General features: G+C 38.2%; 1 protein-coding gene across 1 annotated transcript in view; it reads left to right on the top strand.

The window, feature by feature from the left end:
• Positions 1-19,278, top strand: part of MYOM1 (myomesin 1) — a 77,047-nt gene that overhangs the window by 37,178 nt on the left and 20,591 nt on the right. The window contains exons 16-25 of the mRNA XM_026070574.1: positions 977-1,098; positions 2,026-2,043; positions 3,952-4,148; positions 5,341-5,467; positions 6,209-6,393; positions 7,386-7,500; positions 13,468-13,624; positions 14,644-14,750; positions 14,873-14,917; positions 18,646-18,782. Coding sequence (XP_025926359.1) covers positions 977-1,098; positions 2,026-2,043; positions 3,952-4,148; positions 5,341-5,467; positions 6,209-6,393; positions 7,386-7,500; positions 13,468-13,624; positions 14,644-14,750; positions 14,873-14,917; positions 18,646-18,782 — 1,210 coding nt within the window. The remainder of the gene's footprint in view (positions 1-976; positions 1,099-2,025; positions 2,044-3,951; positions 4,149-5,340; positions 5,468-6,208; positions 6,394-7,385; positions 7,501-13,467; positions 13,625-14,643; positions 14,751-14,872; positions 14,918-18,645; positions 18,783-19,278) is intronic.

Below are 19,278 nucleotides of genomic sequence, written 5' to 3'. Positions count from 1 at the left end.
TTCAAAAAAAAATTTGCTTTTGAAATATATTTTATGTTTTCTATTTTATTTTTGCTTTGTTCATCACTGCATGATGTCAGCACTAGTAGTGCAGAGTATGACATTATGAAATAGGGCAAAGTAAAAGTAATACGAAATAAAATACATTCAAAATGCATATTGAAAATTAAATTTTGTTTTGAAATGAAATGTTGAAATTTCCAAAATGAAAATTTTCCAAAGAAGTGTTTTCTCTCTTCTTAGGAAATTTTGTGTTCTCAGTGTGGGCACTGGAGAAAATTTATGATTTTTTTTGTGTAATCATAATGTAATCCAACAGAAAAACTATTCTGATAGAAGAATTTGAGTGACTTAGATTATTGTGTCATATCTATAAGCAAGAAAGTGAAGTTAATAATGTGACAATTTTTTTTTTGCTGTTTTACAATGCACTGTAATTTTTGTGAACACTGTAATTTTTCATTTATGATTGAAAGTTAATTATATGAACTTGTGCTAACCAAGTATCTTTTACTTATGTCATGAAGGTATCCTATAAGCAAATATATCTTTTAAATATACATATACACACACACACACACATCATATTATTACATTATATATATATTATATATATATCTTATCTCTGCAGATTTTTGCATTGTTTCTGTTAGGAAGTATGGATTTTGTATTCCAGCACTGAGCAGAAGATAGACCCTCTAGGAACACATGAACTTCTATAGTCTTAGTTGGGAATGGGTACAGGTGAAAAAGGGTATGGCTAAGGAGACGTGGTTTTAGGCATCATCTTCTATGTGTGAATGAAGTGCTTAGGTACATCCTGCATCCTCTTACCATCATCTGAGTGCTCATGTCATGTTTTACCCTCAATTATCAGAAACCAGAATAAATTTTATTGAATAAGTGCTTTTTTTTGCTTAAGATTTTTATTTTCTTCATAATACTTTCTAAGTATTCTTTTACTGGTTTGTTTTAGATTCATTTGCCATGGGCTCGTCACTGGTGAGAAGTACATTTTCAGAGTCAGAGCTGTTAATGCAGCTGGACTCAGTGAATTTTCACAGGAATCAGAGCCTATAGAAGTGCAAGCAGCCATTGGTAAGCTATTTCCTATTGCCCTGTTCAACGCTGAATATGTTTTTTTACAGTAAAGATGTTTTTAGCAACTGTTTGTAAATAATTGTTTGGTTTTACAATACTGTCCACAAATAATGATTTACCCGTAGATCATATGTAATGCCTCACAGCCATACTTTCATGGTCACTGCACTTTTGTAGACTGTTCACCATCAAGTCTTCTTCAGGTGTTTCTTGTGAACCACTGTAAGAGAGCACTGCCAAGTTCCCTTCACAGTTATCCTGGAAAATGGAATGCCATTCTGATTCCATAATGTGGTATTTATCATCTCTAATATGCACCATCCTATATAAAGGCAATTCCAAAGAGCTCTGTTTCCATACCTCAACCTAACAATAAATGCTGCAATGTTTTTTTGTAAACCTTTTCTAACTCTGTGTGTTCTCCCTTTGCTGATGAATTATTTCTGTTTGCCATTGCCTGAACTAATCCATAAGATTAATGAGATCATTGGACTAGAGCAAACTGTATGTCTGCAACACTCTCACTCTCATTTGTATCAAACTCGCATACCTCACAACCTTAGAGCAGAAAGATGTGGCCTGAAGGCAATTTTATGATATCGTTTTAAAAGGATCATAAATACAATCTGGAAGATCTAATGCTAAAATAAATGTACCGAGTGAAGATTACTATTAACTTTCCATATTTCTTCTGCTCTGAAAAATAGACAGTATTAAAAGAGCATTACTTGTGAGGAGGTTGAGAGATATTCCTTACATTTAAAATGTTTGTGAATCCACGCTTAGCATTCTGTTCATAAAAAATGTGATTTGTTATATTTTGCCTGTATTGTTCATTGTGTGCATTTCTTCATTCTGTTGAGCAAATGAAGAAAAAACAATGCCTTCTAATTCAACGTCTTTGCTGTTTTCTGGCAATTATAGGGGGAGGATTGCTTCATGGTGTGTGTCCTGAACTGAGTGGTAAAGCTGGTGAACTAACAGACCGCACTACTAGTTGGGAAGGCATGCATGAGTCCTCCCAGCCTATCTTTGACACAGATGCTTTGCTAAAATGCAGTGCTAAATTTAATAGACAGACACTACCCAGTAGCTCTGACAAACTGGGGGACACAGGAGACAATTACATGAGAGAAATGACTAAGGATTCTACCACATCTGCACCACAAAAGGTTGCTGCTAAGCAGGCAAGTAAGTCTCAACCCGGGGATCCTTTGACACTGGAAAAGGTGAAAGAGAAGAAAGATATAGGTGAGAGTTACTAAAATAAATAGATTTCACTGCTTTGGTACATTTACTTCAGACATATGTAACCTCTGCTCATCCATGTCACAAGTGAACATTTTCTCTGATAACGCATTTTCCATCAGAGCCATTAATTACATGCTCAGCTCTCCATTAAGATCATTATGCATGTAATGGTATCAGAGATCATTTCACATACCTAGTGGCTATTGGCAGTGAAGCATATACATCCATTTACTAATTTAATAGCTTCTTTGATTACATATTAATGTATCCAAAATAATGTATGATTTCTAAATCACTTCAGTAATTTGTTCTCGGGTACCTACTCTCTGCATTATGTATATATGAAGGTAACAAAATCTGATTATGATAGTGAGTATGAAAATTTCTGTTGTGTTAAGATACAAGAAGATCTTTTGTTGATTTATGCCTAGGCTACAGCTTATCTTCTAAGTTGCAGTGCTAGTGAATATTGTGTTGTATCTCTGACTTGACAGTAATATGTAATGAGGAAGACCTATCAGGTTGAAGGCACATGCAAAAAAATATGTTTTATGTTGTCAACACCTTAACACCCATCATGCCTAAGAAATATGGAGCTTGAGTTTCATTTAAGCCCTGGTACCTGGCCAGTGAACTAAATTCCTCCCCAGGCTTCTGAAGTGAGACTCAAAAAGCTTGAGCAAAACACTGAACAGTAAACAAACTACAGGCACCTTGGGCCAGCTGGCACTAAGATAAAACAATAAAGACAAAAGGAAATATATATGATGTAGGATTTCCATCAAAAACAGGACTTCAAGGTCATAAGTAGAGCTCTTAACTGGCACATGACGTATTGGATATGTGCAAATATTTCCCCACTGGATATAGAAGTGGCATTAGAAGAAAATGGGTGTAGTTCTTGGGATGAAGTTCATGATTTCTGTATTGTTAAAACATAATAAAAAGGAGGATTATACTSCAATTTTTTTTTTAAAGTAAGTTCCAGTAACAGACATGTTCCATATCTGATCAGTCTACAATAGCTGTGATCATGTTTCCTTCCATTAAGGTAAGATTATATGAAGGGTGCAATGATAATGTTTGCACAGTGTATAAATTAAAAAAAAAAAAGAATGAGCAGATAACCTGCATTCTGGGAAGGGAAGAAYGTGGGCCTATAAAAAAGGAACTAAAACAAATACTGTATGTGTGAAAGAGTTTGCTTTCAGCAAAAGAAAACAAATCATTGCATCACCAATTTTTTACTTTTCTTGTAATGTTAATTTTAGTTCCTCATTTTTCACGATTTTAAAGTAAATCCTGATCACTTACATGAGCGCTGCAATTGCAACACATTTTTTCACTATGTATCAGCTTGCTTCTCAAAAGACAAATGATCTTGAAAATTAAATCCAATGTAGTTTKTTTTTTTCCATTTGGTTTATGGAAGCTTCTATCCTGCATTTCTTATTCCAGCAAAATTTTTCTTGACCACACTGAGATATTTTCCTTATTAGAAAATGCAGAATGGGGCTACCTGGACACAATAATCAAATGCCTGTCTTACTAATGAAATACTATTTATTTCCTATTTATGTGTTATTCATGTTGAAACAGCTGCTCCATCTCCACCTTATGACATAACAGTACTTGAGAGTGTTCGTGACTCAATGGTATTGGGATGGAAACAACCCAAAGTCACTGGTGGAACTGAAATTACTGGCTACTATGTGAACTATCGTGAAGTAATTGGTGGAGTTCCTGGGAAATGGATGGAGGCCAACATTAAGCCCGTTAGTGAGAGGGCATACAGGGTAAGAAGTTAACCTTTGYTATTGTTTTGGGTATACTAGAATTATGCAAACAGTATTTCCAAAACAGATCTCAAAGACAGATTAGGATGAAATTATAATTCAGTTTACAGATTACTGTTGAGAGAGTTTTATATCCACAGCAAATATTTCTGCTATGTCTTCTCATATGCAAATATCATACATATATTAAGAGTCACACTAAAGATATTTGTCATTCTTGTATTTTTTTAAGAATCTTTGCTATAAGTGATAGACATTATTACACTACTATCCGAGACCTCAGAAGCCTTTTGGTTAATACATTAGGCAAACTGCAGCTTCTGGTGCTACACAAATTCTGTAGTGCAGTGAAATACTATATTGTTCTATTTGCTTTGTTGTTAGGGTTTATGTCTCAAAGTGATGAAAAGTACCTGTTCATATTTAGAGGATGCAGAGGAGTTGTGTATAGGTTTAATGCAATGTCTGACCCTTTGCTGCCCTTCTGTAATATGTAGATCCTCCTGGTAAACACATTTATCACCCATACCCCTCTCTATTTTCTACTGAATTATTTGTTAAACTCATTTAAACTTCTGTACTACATTATTTGTGAACTTATCTATTAGTTTAGATAACCAACCGTCATCTGTGGATTCTTTCCTCTAGTCATAGCCTGAATTTTCAAAAGTAAGGCCCTCACAACTAATGGCATTGCCACTGGGCTTGGTAGACTTAGCTGCAGTGCTCACTGGTGCTGTAACCAGGTCTGTGCCAGCTGTGTCCTCTGATTTGTTCTTGACCCAATTTAGAGGGGCAGTGCTAGCTATAAACTAGTGGAGCTGCTATACAAAAGTAGTGCAATGACTGTGCTAAGTTTTTCACCCTGATGCAAGGACAACTCTTGCCTTACGCCAGCTTGCTCTGGATCACGAGACAGATTCATATAATTGTTGTTTAGCAATACTCTGCTTCCTCCCTGACTACCAAAGAGTCTGTCAGTAAGAAAAGTGTTTTATAATTTGAGCATGCTAAGAAAATTTATGTACACTCTGCCACTGATTAGAGGGAAGCCAAGATAGTTGTCAATTTATATATTATTTTAATAAACATTTCATTTAAAAGCATGCTCATATTTTGAATAATTGGCATTGTGGCTTCCTCCTGAAGCTTTAATCCAAAGTTATTGAGTGTCATTTTGTTGATTGCACAGATTCAAAATCTGAAGGAAAACATGGTGTACCAGTTCCAAGTTGCTGCTGCTAACCTGGCTGGGGTTGGGACACCCTCCCTACCCAGTAAATCCTTCAAATGTGAAGAATGGACCATTGCTGTACCAGGTAGGATACTGACAGCGATGTGGTTACTCACAGCCACAGGGTGCTCTGTGGCCAAAACCCTAAGTTCTCAATGCCCTCAATTTTCAGGAATCAGTGGGCGTTGAAGTCATACCCAGACTTAAATCTCTGTTGCTGTGATTTAGTACATTTATACAGATGCATTAAACAATCCCCATTTAACTGGTAACATTTTACAGACAACTTGTGTTTTCTTTATCTTTCCTGCTTGATTTCTGTACGGTCTGCCACTGTGCTTCCCAGTTTAAATTGCAGACATAAATGCCTGTCTAAGGTACACAGAAGGGAAGAATGAGGCCCTGTAACCCTTGTCTAAACATATCACTTCAAGGCCAGATCACTGGCCTTTTAACACTCATCAAAATTAATGAAAACAACCTCCATTGACTTCAGTGGACTTTAGAACAGGCCTTGAAGCAGCATATTAGCTTAATAATTAACTTATCTCTCTGACTTTGGAGATTATTTGTCATTTTTGTTTGTTCATGAATATTTGATCAAGATACCAGATCTCAAAAAATGGAATTGTTTGTTGGGCTTGTCTTTTTAATAATTATGGATTGTATTTATATCTGGACTAGATCTGATACAGTAGAACCACACCTGTTTATCAGCTCTGAATGTAGAATGCAGTGTTTGGTTTGGGTTTTTGAAGTCTTATGCATTAGCCCCTTTGGGCTTTATTTAGTAACTGCAACTCTAACTTTTATTCTTTCCTTTCAGGACCACCCCATGATCTTGCATGCACAGAAATTAGGAAAGATTCTTTGGTTTTATTGTGGAAGGAACCAGTTTATACTGGTCGTAGTCCTATAGCTGGTTATTATGTTGATATAAAGGAAACTGAAGCAACGGAGGAACATTGGAGAAGTGTCAATGAGAAGCCACTTCAAAAGAGATTCTTGAAGGTACAATAGTTTAAGATTCAAATACAGGTATAACAGTATAACCTTGAGGAAGTCAATCTTAGATATACCATTGCGTTTTGATCATATTTCCATATAATTAAACGCTTAGTAGGCTATGTTGTGCCTAGAACACACCCATGTAATGCTAGTACAGTCAGACAAGACTGTAACTTGGAAAAAAATCTGGCATGACAAACCTAAAAATAAAAGCAAGCAATGCTAAAACCAAATATTGTTCTTATAACATAGGAGACATCCCTAGCTTTTTCTAGCCTAAAGTGAAAGATAGGCATCACAGTACAAAAAAAAGATGTTGTGATAATGTGGCAGATGATTCTTTCTAACATAAAGTACCCTCTACTCACATTTCACTGCAAGTTAAGCCCAGGTTTTTTGCACTGCTATGATACATCATTTTTTGGAATGACTTCTAAACAAAGGATCAGCTGTATCTCAGTTCTAGAGATACATTTGAAGTAGGTTTGCTATTTTTATGCTTTTCAGATCATTTGAAAGATATTCACTTTAAGGTGTGATCCTTTCATACATTTTTAAAGCGATGTTTATGATTGCTGGAGTCATTATATTTAAACAAAGAGTGTCCTGTTTATAAATTGGTGTGGCTAGCACTTTTACCCCAAGAATTTTTTTTTAAACACCAGAATTGACGTGCGGTAAAAGACTATACTGTTTCAGAGGTCAGCAGACATAAATTAAAAACATCCTGTTCCAATGATAATGTTCCCTTCCAAAGAAGGGACTGTCTAAATGATAACTATGCATACAAGGAAGGAACAAACCAAACAGATTAGTCACGTCACTCTGGAATTGAACAAAAAAACATGAGGAAAAAATATTTGTCAACTGGAAAAGGAGGAAAACAAAAGAGAAAGAAAATATAACTGTCAAGCATCCAAACTGATACTGTAAGAAGTGTGAAATTAATATCAGTGTCTTGTAGCAGATCATGTTCTTATGTTTGCTTCCTCCAGATAGGTGGCCTCAAAGAAGGTGTGAGCTATGTGTTCCGTGTGCGGGCAACAAACCAGGCTGGTGTTGGGAAACCATCAGCTGTCACTGATCCTGTTGTAGCTGAAACACAGCCAGGTTTGTTAGAAATCCTTCCTCTCTTGCATCTTATTTAAACAGGCTCCTGTTTGTGCAATGCGTTTGTATACAGACTGCATGCAAAGAATCTGACCCCTCTCAAGTCAGGCTTGTTTACTACACAGGAAAAGAGTTGCGGGTCACATCTTACTTTCTTTTCAGATATATTTTAAGGTCACATCAGATTTTTTTACCATAAATACCTGTTCAGGAATATAAAAATACAATAAAGTTGTAAGATGTGTATATATCTATGAATACATGCATAAATGTAAGACCTACTAAGGTCAGCGTAACCAGAAAACTCTGCAAATGGGGGTTTTGCCCATCCTATGTTAAATCAGTTGTTTATGCTGTATCCCTCTCTTTTCTTTAACTCATGTAATATGCCTGAGGAAAGAGTAAAATAAAATGTTCTTTTTTTTCCTTTGACATTTAAATTAAAGCTTTTAAACAATTTAATGAAGTAATAGTGGAGACCATCTTCAGCAGGAATTCAAGTGCAATGGTTTGCCATAGACATCCTTGAAGTCTGGCTCTGGTGTGTCTATAATGCGGGCAAGGAACACGGAAACCAGTACAGACGTGCAGAATCTCCATATAGTTGGGCCTGGAACTTCAGAAAATCCCTGAACTTTGTGTAGGTACCATAGGTGAGCTGGATCAGAATCACCAGCCTTTTGTCACAAGAAACAATTCCTTAACAGAAAACACAACCATGGCATGTGTCTCTGAGTGCCTTCCTTTCTTTGCCCTCTTCTGTGGATAGAAAGTTGCAGCTTTTTGCCTATTAATAAGAGCGGGAACTGTAGATGTAAAACTTAAAACCCTCAAGCTCTAGAATAAAGCAATTTTAAAACTGTGGTCTACTCATGTATAGACCATGTTAGAAACGTAGGAACTTGCAACATAGAAAAATGAACTTTGAGATATCTTTAATAAATCTAGTGTAAACTTAGTATGAAGTAAAAAGATAGAGGACTATAACCCAGCCTAGAACCACCATAGCCCTCTTCTCCCCAGACAAGTTCCTTTTTGCTGCCCACAGACTCTCATAATTGATCCCGCCTGGGGAAGTTTCTAAGAGCTCTGAAAGAGGAGGAAGGAAGAGGAGCCTAGCACGGCAGGCAGTGGCAGGCAGGGCAGCTTGGGGCCTGAGGCAGCCAGCAGTGGGGAGCATGAGTGGCGGTGCAGGGGTGCATAGGTCTGGCACAGGTGAAGGAGGTGGCTACCTGGGCAGCCCGCTGCCTACTCTGCCTACACCTGAGTCCTGGCAGTCAGGCTGCTTCTGCTCGGGGAAATACCTGGAATTTATCTGGGATGGTATCAATTGTGGCAGGGGGAGCAGATGCTTCTGGGGAGAATCTGTTCCCATTCCCACCCTGTCTGCCCCAGGAGCATTTTTCCAAGACCCTTTTACTGGTTCTGCATCCCAGGTCCATCTTTACCTCTCCCATTCCCACAGCAGGACTGGTCCAGCTCTCATAAACACCTGGTCCTTATTCCTGGGATGGCAAAAATCCTAAAAAGCCTTGAATTAGGTCTCAGTGAGGCCGTAATTCATGTCAAGCTGGGTGTGTAAAAGAATGAGAAAACCTGGAGTGGGGAGATGGGGTGACTGTTGGTGAGGCTGGAAAGAGGGGAAAAGACTGGAAGGAGTAGGTGGTAAGTTGAGGGGGATAAGATTTTGATATTGGGACAAGAGAGGCTAAGGGCATGGATAAGAAGGGCTTGGGTCAGGAGAGGGAGATATTAATTGTGGATAGCTCTCAGATAAAAAGATAATATTTTGGGTGCCTGAAAAGGGTCAGAGAGTCRGGCAGGACGGGGGTGGACCTGGGTGCCCCAAGGACTGGTGGCTTAGGAAACTGAGGCCATGAGAACTTCAGGAGGAATAACAGCCAAATCAGGAGTCTGTGAACTCTGTGGTGCTCTGGTCTATGGCACCAGACCAGAAGAGTTACCATGGGGGGGCACCATGGGGTAACTCCCACCATATTGGCAGCTATAACCAGAATAACAGGGCACACAGCATTGCTAGTCCCTCAGATCATCTTTCCTCCCTCCCCCCAGGTTTCATCTCTCACAGCCACTGCATCTTCCTTTTTTTTTTCAAAAATACAGTAGCCCTAATTCCAGATCTACAACCTGCTGAGTCACTAGTATCATTTCTACCACCTGCAAGTGGAGCAAGACAAGACTYGCAATCCTTTTCTGGAAAACAGCTTGCATACAGCAGCAGCAACCCCTCATAAAACAAAAATCAAATTAATATCGATACTAAACTTTTGGCTTTATTATTCCATTTCCTTTGAGGGTCAATATTTGTCTGTCAGACTTATGGTAAAAACTTGTATGATAGCAGCCTTCAAGTGTGCTAAATAGAGGATTTTCCATGTAACTACAGTTCCAACAAAATATGAATGTAAACTCTAGTGAAGATGATCATCACAGACAAAAAATTCCTACAACATTCACTCCAATAAGGTGCATGCCCCACATGGCAATATGTGAAGCAGAATGGTCAGTTTGCAGGCCGCACTGTTAGAGATGGAGGTGCATTTCAGGGCTATGGCTCTTTTGTTTAGTAGACTCTGGTTCAGAGGAGTACTACCTGACTGATAGAAAGAAAGCCAGGGCTCGACCTAGTGAAACCTCAGAGAAATTGAAAATGATTTGAACTTGTTCAAATTTGGTTGACCCATATTTTGAGCTCAGATCTGCAGATACAGTACCCACCAAAATAAGCTTCTTAAAAGTGTTAAGAAAGGACAAAAGGCTTATTAAAAAATATTTCAGAAAGCATTCTCTTGGGCAGGATTTCACCTTTCTCACTCAAACCACACAAACCTCAAGAACAATCATATCATTTTTTCTAATTACCACAAATCTTTTGGAGGAGTGTTCCCCAATGAATGTTGCCGTTATTAAGATCTTGGATGGAGACAAAATATTGTTAGATCTCTTTAGAGAATTCCTGCTGGAATGTTGCTGGAATGTTACTTTTGTCAAGTGCATAAAATCAGCAGAAGACTGAGCTCTCTAACCAAAGAACATAGGTAAATAATATGCTGAATAAAAATATTTGCTTTAATAGTTACTTTTGTATACCTAGTGAAATGTGTAAATATAATGATGAAATACTTTGTATCCATCTTCTCTTCTTTGAAAACTGTATGTAATTTCTACAGTTATCTTTAAAAATTAAATGAAATACTCCTCACCCCCCAAAACAAACAAACAAACAAACAAACAAACTCACAAACAAACTCCAATTCAGTCTAGTTTTTAGTTGTAACTTTGTCTTTACACAAAACCACTTTGGTCTGTGGGGATTTCACAGGAAAGAGGAGAAATCCAGGGAGCAGACTGCAGCTCTTCCCCATGACTTCTCAGGTCTGCCCTTAGTCCTTGTGTGCTTTGGTACAAAGCAAAATTAGATTCTGATCCTGCATCAGTCACTTCAGAAGGGCTTTGCATAAGCATATGAGCTGTCCTGGGGATCAGATCATAGGACCCCAACTTAACCCTCACCTGAGGGACTTGCTGTGTGCTTTTGTAAAAGGAACTTTTTTGTATGAGGGCTCCTGCACTTTTCTATTAATACTCAGTTACAAGAACTTGTACTTCAAGTGCTGTTTCAGCCAGAACAGCTTTCTCCACGATATACCTGTGAGGCTCACCTGGCCTCTAGCAACAGAATCAGGAACACACTAGAGAGAGTATAAAGTTACAATTACCCATCTTTCCTGACACTGCCTTAGGTTCTGCTATGACCACAGCTGTATAAGACCTAAAAATGTAACCTGGTGGCTCTCTCAGCCTGTCTGCTTTTTAATGTTAATCACACACACAGTTATCTATCAAAATCACTTCAACTAATCAATAGGTAATATCCAACTTGACAGAAAAGATTTTCAGCAGCATGTTTTGAAAATTTTAAGGCCAAGTCTCAGAAATTAATGAAACTGTCCCATTCAACTTTTCTCTTCTGATTAGGTGTATTTAAAATGATGCCAGTAACTCTGTTGTCAAGCTGTCTGCTTTATCTTAATGTTATCTCTTTCCCTTCAATGTAACAAAGCACTCAGATAAATGGGGATAATCAGTATTTGATATGACATCTCAGTATCTTATTTCTTATGGTTTCTTTAAGAGAGGCACTGGACGATATGTTGACACTACTAGGCTATCTGGAGAAGGGGAATTAGACTAGTATTGTTATGGCTTCCTCTTTGGTTTCACTTTGTAGGATAGGTGGAGCCCTCTGCCCAGTAGTTTAAAAAGATGACTTTTTTCTCCTATTCTCCCATATAAATATTAGAGGTAAAAGCCAACATCACTTTTGGAGATAAACACTGTGTGTTATTATCATAACATGATTTCTTTAAAACAGATATAAAGAGATTTAAAACTTTAAAACAGATATAAAACAGATTTCAAACTTTAAAACAGATATAAAAGATGCTGTCCTTTGAATGGACCTTCTGGCTGTAATTCTTTGTACATTGCATAAACTGCCATCAAAAGATTCATATACTAATGATCTACAGAAAACTAAACACTAATGACATGTCAGCTGATGGATTTCCATGTAATAAATTACATCATAAAAATTTTGCAAATATGCTGCTGCCTGGTAAGATATCTATAGACCTCAGGCTTCGTTTATCATATATTAGTACTTAACATGTGCTTCATTACTGGGAGGGCTGGTAAATAATAGTACCAAAACATGAATATCAATCTCTTCTTTCATTAAATAGTTATGGCAAGTTATAAAGAATAAGAAGGCTGCACATATACAGATTCTCATTACAGGAGCTACTCACAGTGCTGGAGAGGACGTGTATGGTATTAGGATGAGGAAACACAGAAATCTCCTTGTACTTTTGAGGCTCATTAAGAGTTATGCTGAAAATAAAGCATTTAATTTCAATGTCAGGAATAAGGCTTTTGTCTTTAAGATAGGATACTTTGTGGAGAAAGTGTGTCATTAGCATTCTGGGTAGCCCAGAACTGTCTTAAACTAAATAATATGAKTGCCCTATTCATATGTAAGATCCAACTCAAAGCCATTCAGAAAAGGAAGCTGGATGGTCTCCAACACCTCTTAATGCACAGGCTCTCGGTGACGTTCTCACACAAGTTGTTGAAATGAAAGTTAACGCCATGGATAACAAGACTGCAGAGCCACCTGAATCCCAAATGAAGTTCTCTCAGCTACATCAGCATGCAAGGGGCAGGCTAGAGGTACATTCAGATTTTTGATCTGAGATTCACCCTCAGGGTGTTTTAAGAAAAAACTGGATCACCTTATCCAGCTCAAGGGCCATAGGTACTGGCAAAACRGGGTGGGTGACTCAGCGGCTGATTGCAAATACTCTCTTTGTGAGCCCAGGATGCATGCCACAGACTGTGGCAGGGTCAGATGCCAAGCACAGCAATTAAACCAACTTCTTGGAGTCACTGAAAATGTGCCTCAGTTGCACAAGTGAGCGCTGCTGGGGCAACTCAGTAGTTTCCTCTTTTGCCTCTTGCACCTCTCCAAACGCCTGCTTTTGCACATGGTATTCTCTTTAGAGCTCTTATATGACTAGAGAATGAGAAATCTGTGCTACAGAAAGAAAGCTCTGACTATCCCTTACCATGGAAAATATTGCTATTCAATATTTTAAACATTTAGTGGATTTAGAGGCTGACTTTTTTTTCCCTCTTTTTTTTTCCTCTCATGTGTGCTTAGATTTGCTCAAATAAATCAATTGATTTATGATGTTCTTTAATTTGCTCCATATTTTTATGGATTAGAATAAGAATTCTACTCATGAATCAAAGACTGAGGGTCCCAATGTTTGCAGGCTGAGAAGAGGACAATGATCTGCTTAATCCACTCTATGAATGATATGTATGTAAATTTGTTTGCTGGTTTCTCTAAAAAAGTGGAATTGCCTTGTTCTGATCTTTCAGGAACTAAAGAAATGGTGGTTGACGTAGATGATAATGGAGTCATTTCCTTGAACTTTGAATGTGATCAGATGTCTCCAAACTCTAAGTTTGTTTGGTCCAAGAATTATGAACCAATTGAGGATGACTCTCGACTGGACATTGATACGAAAGGCGGAAAGTAAGAATCCTTGGTGGTAACGTTAGTATCATTTTTGCAAATTCTAGGCTGGTCACAGAAATTCATCCTTTGGGGTTTAAGGCCTCAGTAAGAATTAAATCTGCCTTTGATGTTCGAAGGTTGCTTTATGTGCATGCTGTTCTCCATTTGGAAATTGTAGCTCACACAGAATGAGTCAGGCCTCCTGTAAGGGCAGTGCTTCATAGGAAGAGGACACATGTGCTCTGTCATCTTGTAACCTGGTAACCAGGGCAGACATTATTGTTATTATTTTGAATCTCCAAAGGCTAAAATTGTTTGGCTGCTTGCAAAATGCTTTTATCGTGTAATGCTGTTGCAATCTTCTGAGGTGCTGGAGTAAGAAGTACTCTATTTTGATCATGTCTCCATATCCTAGATTTGTTAACTTCTATAATGCTCTGCAAGCCTTATCTGTTTCTTCAGGCTTTCATCAGAGAGGAGGAAAYGGCAAATACACAGGTTCAGCCTACAGAGTAACTACGTGCTCTTCCAGTTACAGAAACCATACAGAAAGTAACAGCTCACACTCTTTTGATATTGCATATGAAAATTTAATTACAGGATACTTGCACACTCATCAAAGATGTGACAAAATATTTTTTAGACATGCTTGAGCTAGCTTAAACTATCTAGCTCCAATACTTTTGGCGCTGAGAGTTTATACAGCTTCCCAGTAAAGTTGTGCAGCTTGTGCCTGGCTCTGTGCTGCTTACCCCTGCAAAGGCAACCTTCACTCTCATGGTGTCATAGATGTTCCTGGTTCTCTCTTCACTCTCTTCTTCACTGACAGAGTCCATATAGTCTAGATATACAGGCTGTGCCGTCTCCATTTATAGTACACATGGCAGGACGTACCCTTCTGTATGCTGGCCAGGGCCCCATATTTTCCTATTCAAAGCAAAGGAATACAGGAATATTTCTATCTAGTGTTATAGACATAAAGGAGGGCTTTGGTTCAGACTGGKCTCATCTTTTGATCAAAATGTTTTTTTTTAAAGGTCAAAAGCTACCTTTAAGGATCTTGGAGAAGATGATTTGGGAATTTATTCTTGTGTTGTTACAGACACTGATGGAGTTTCATCAAGCTACACAATTGATGAAGAAGGTAAAAAATAATCTCTGTTAAGCATGCCTGTTTTGTTTTCACATCTGGTTTTCCTGCTGCAGTTTATCTCTTATATCCATAAGGCATGCACGCCCTTAATAATTATTTTATGTTTTTTGCAGAAATGAAACGTCTACTTGCTCTGAGCCACGAACGTAAATTCCCAAGTAAGTGAATTGAACATGTCTGTAGGGGAGAGATTTGCATGCATTGGGGTATGTATCACAAAGCTTCTGCCAGCATCAGGYAGAGAAGTTTCTACAACAATTTCAAATTAAAGCATATTTTTGAATTGTAAATCTAAGATTCCTCTATTTTTTTCTTTTTCTTTTAGTACATTTGTGTATTATTGATGTTCTTTCTGCTCTGTTGCATGCTACTGTCTAGGTACATATATTAAGTCTATATATTAGATGGAAATAAGTATCCTATTGTGTTTGTTTCTTCTGCAGAACAGCCTTTTATACTTACTCAGAATACCTAAACTGATTTAAGAAGCTATAATTCTCTGCCCATTTACCTTTACTCTAACTGATGTTAACATACGTTCAAGACAAACAAAGCAGACAATTGTAAACTCAGCTGTAAAGATCTATATATACAGCAATTTTCCTCTTGAAATTAATTCCCTCCCTCTTTTCTGTAACACTTGACAATCTGAACATCTTTCTTGTTGCTTGGGATGGTATTTTCCTTAAGTCCACAGAACTCCTACACCTTTGTGTACTCCTGGTAGTAGTGCAACTTTGTTATTTTCAGCAGAATGTAACTTGAATAATTGAAAAAATAATAAATTGAACAGTAGAATGAATTCTGTTACATACAACTAGACAAGGTCTAAATGTTATCTTCTCCTACTACATCTCTTTCTTCTTCATTCACAGCACTAAAACTCTTGCCTATGTTTTAACACCTTCAACTTTGTGCATGCATTGCTGGAACCTCTGCCAATTCAGCCCACATTGCACCTCTCCAGTCCTGTCAAAGCTTGGCCTTAGAAACCGCCTGTCATTTTGCCTGTATCATCTCCCTTTCTCATTTCCTTCTCTGTCTTTTCCGTATCAGCTCTACTCTTCTGAACATTTTGTATCACCTTTTGACAGTTTAATGACAGCCAAAGCGTCTCCTTGTTTACTCCTGCTCCTCCCAGTCTTTTCCTCCTAATTATGTCTTTACACTGAAAGTTAGTCATCACAAACCCTTCTTGTTGCCACACGTCCTTACTTGCCCTGACCCTTCTCTACTGAGTGCTCATCCACACTCTGTATTCATAGCTAATGTCACAATGTAAGTTCCTCAGGACACACACTGTGCCTTTCTTTACATATTGTTAGGTAACAGCACATTTCTAGATGTGCATGGAGTAGCCAGGAGACACAGGCMAAAACGGAAATTCCTGCAGAATTTATCATAACATTTAAAGGAGAAAACTGTCTTACTTGCTTTGACCCTCCCAGGCCCTGTGGACACTACAAAACTAATCAGTTAGAAACAGAGGTTGGGATATGTCTGGCTATGCCTACGAGGCTGGAAAAATATTGAGTGCCTGTCAGTCAACATGGAACTTTAGTCATATCTCTGGATAATCTGTTTGAGGATTACCAAAATTCTCTATAAAAAAATTAGTCATAGGCATTTCTGATGAAACAGAAGCACTTGCACATTTGTTCATTTGTATTTCTGAACTGCATTTGATTGTAGCTTACTCTTAGAAACATCTGCAGCTGGCACCTTCACTGGAAAATGGGTTGCTTGAATAATCCAGTCTTAAAGAATTCCACTATATGTGAGGGCAATAGTGTATTGGTGTTAGGCAAAGAATAGATTGTTCCAACTCTTCAATTTAGTAGCTGCCTGAGGACATTCTGCCAAGTGCATCTGGTAATTTGTGATGTTGTACCAATACCAATAGGATCTAAAACCTTGTAAGCATGATGGCTGGAAAATCCCTAAAATAGCTGTCAATTGGTGCTTAGGAAAATGGAAATACTTTAAAATAAGACTTTTGCTCGCAGAGAACTGTTCGCTCAGATTAGTCAGATTCCTTTGTACTGGGGGATGAATGATCTTTTCCCCAAAGAGAATCCTTTTACATCCTTTCAGCCCTTTCTGTAACAGTTTCTGAGATACTTTTCCCCTCTCCATTTTAGACTAAGATATTCATAGTTAATTACAGACAAATCAAGTGATGAGTTTAAAATTCCCATTGAGCTGACAGCAAGACAAGAGCAGCGCAGCCTAATGCGTATTCAGACCCCTTTCCTGTTGCTTCAGCTGGCCTCTGTGGCATTGCAGTCACTTTGTTTCAAGAAATTATGCACAATCCCTAATTCCTTTTGTTTCTCATAAACAAAGTGATGCAGTAGGCGAGGAAGCCTCACATGTACCATTTGCACGGCTGTGGCACACTCATAATGTGGCTGCTCTTTGCCCTGCTCCCTTTTGGTAACTCCATCCCTCCTGACTCCCTTTTAACCATTTTCCTCTCTCTGGTTACGCCTGTGTCTTTTTCATAATTCTCTTTTTTCCTATGACTGTTGCCTCACCTCCCAGTAGCCTTTTTCTTACCAGAAACAGGTTCTGTGTCGCTCAGACAGCGAAAGGGTATGGATGAGTGTGTTTGCATGCGCGTGTGTGGAAGGGGTAAGTGTGTGAAGGGTGCAGGGAGTCCTCACATGCAGCCACTCACTTTGTTTGGCAGCATGGTAGAATGGCAGCCAGAAGGCACCTCAGTTGTTTAGGGTAGTGAAAATAGAAAGATAAGCGAAATTAGTCACTACCTCAGTCCCAGTCCTCTCCTGTTATAGCTGGACCATTGTATATGTGAAGTTAATGGAACAACCCATTCCTGGGATTCATCTGGGAGGAGGTGTAGTTTTACATCCATCACCAGACTACATAATCAGGCATTTCACAATGTGTTTGTATACCCCCTCTCAGTAGCTCAATGTTATTACCTTGCAATACAGGCTTTACACTGCTGTGAAAGTGGAGATTTGGGCAGTGTTCACGTACTGCATACATACTCCTGAGAGTAAGATTTTGTGGAAAATCTGAGCATCCACTAAAACAGCTAAAAGTAATGGAAACCAATAAAATGATCAATATGCCCCCAAATCAGAGTCTAAATGCCCATATTTAATGTTGCTGATTAAACTATCTTAACAAAAAGTTGGAGTGAAAGCAAGGTGAGGACTTTTACTGACAAGAACAAGGAAAAATTTAAAAAATCCCTAAAATTTGCTATGGTATAGCACTATTTATAGTAACTTTTCCTGCTTACACAAGGAATTGGTCTATATGCCATGGATTTCTATATTTGTGTGTAAACAAATATACAGGTGAGATTTATGGTGTATTGTGATACTAAGTGAATTCTAGACATAAAAGTTTCACTCACAGAGGATCAGAGCTCTTAGAAAAATCCCCCAACCTGCAATTTAGCAGTTGACTTTCTGATTAGGCTTTTTGTTTGGTTGGGTTTTTTTTTCCTGCTGGGTCATTTCAGTGTCTTACAGTAACATTATTAAGCAGCTCATTAAATGTGAGTCTGTGCCATACAGACCCATATCATGCTACAGAGCTACTTGCAGTTTACCTTTGAAATAGATTTAGCCTTGTACTAGAATGGAGGGACACCAAGCATAACTCAAATCTTGAACATTTCCAGTCTGTGCAGGCCTAGTGATTGAAGGATCAAGCAATTAAATCTCATCTGTCATCCGATTTATTTGTGGATGGAAGGGCATTCTGTTTATATGAAGAGCTATCATGAGCTAGTTACACTGCATACATCTGAGCATGAAGGAAAGAAATGGCTTTCTGATTACAGAAGAAAGTAGTTGTTGGGACACAGACAAAGTATATGCTTCATTCCTTTCTTTCTTCTGTGTAGCTGTCCCACTTGTATCTGAGTTGGCAGTGGAAATTTTGGAAAAAGGAGAAGTGAGATTTTGGCTGCAAGCTGAAAAACTGTCTGGCAATGCAAAGGCCAACTTTGTATTTAATGATAAGGAGATTTTTAATGGAGAGGTAAGCCTTTTCATTCCCTACAGATGTTTGCCTTGTCATAAGCAATGAGTATTAATGTCACTGTCTTTATTGCACTTTCAACTAGTGTTCCATTCTAACACATTTTCCTGAGAAATATCGTATGTCACTGGAAACATCACTAGAAAGATTTTGTCCATAGTTCTGAGCTACAACCAAATTCTACTGGTTGCAGTTTACAAAGTGGAATTAAATGACTTCCTGCCACCTTTGTGAGTATCACATATTCTGTAAACAAGTGGGGACCACAGGAGTTCCTGTAATAAGGTAGTCCCAGCTAAGTAACTTCTGTGGTCTTTGAGGAGTCACTGCAGTAGCCCAGATTCATCCTATCTATCTCCTTCGTTTACGACCCTAGTATAGTCTTATGCTTGGTTCTCACATCTCTGTGCTGTTTGGAGGAATTCATTTTATGAAGAGAAAGCTTGCAGATGCAGAACTTCTAGCAGCAGAACTTGTTATTCCCAAAGACATGACA

Source organism: Apteryx rowi, unplaced genomic scaffold, assembly GCF_003343035.1.
Source record: "Apteryx rowi isolate R43461 unplaced genomic scaffold, aptRow1 scaffold_312, whole genome shotgun sequence".
Taxonomy (NCBI): Eukaryota; Metazoa; Chordata; class Aves; order Apterygiformes; family Apterygidae; genus Apteryx; species Apteryx rowi.
This window is presented reverse-complemented; position numbering and strand designations above follow the sequence as displayed.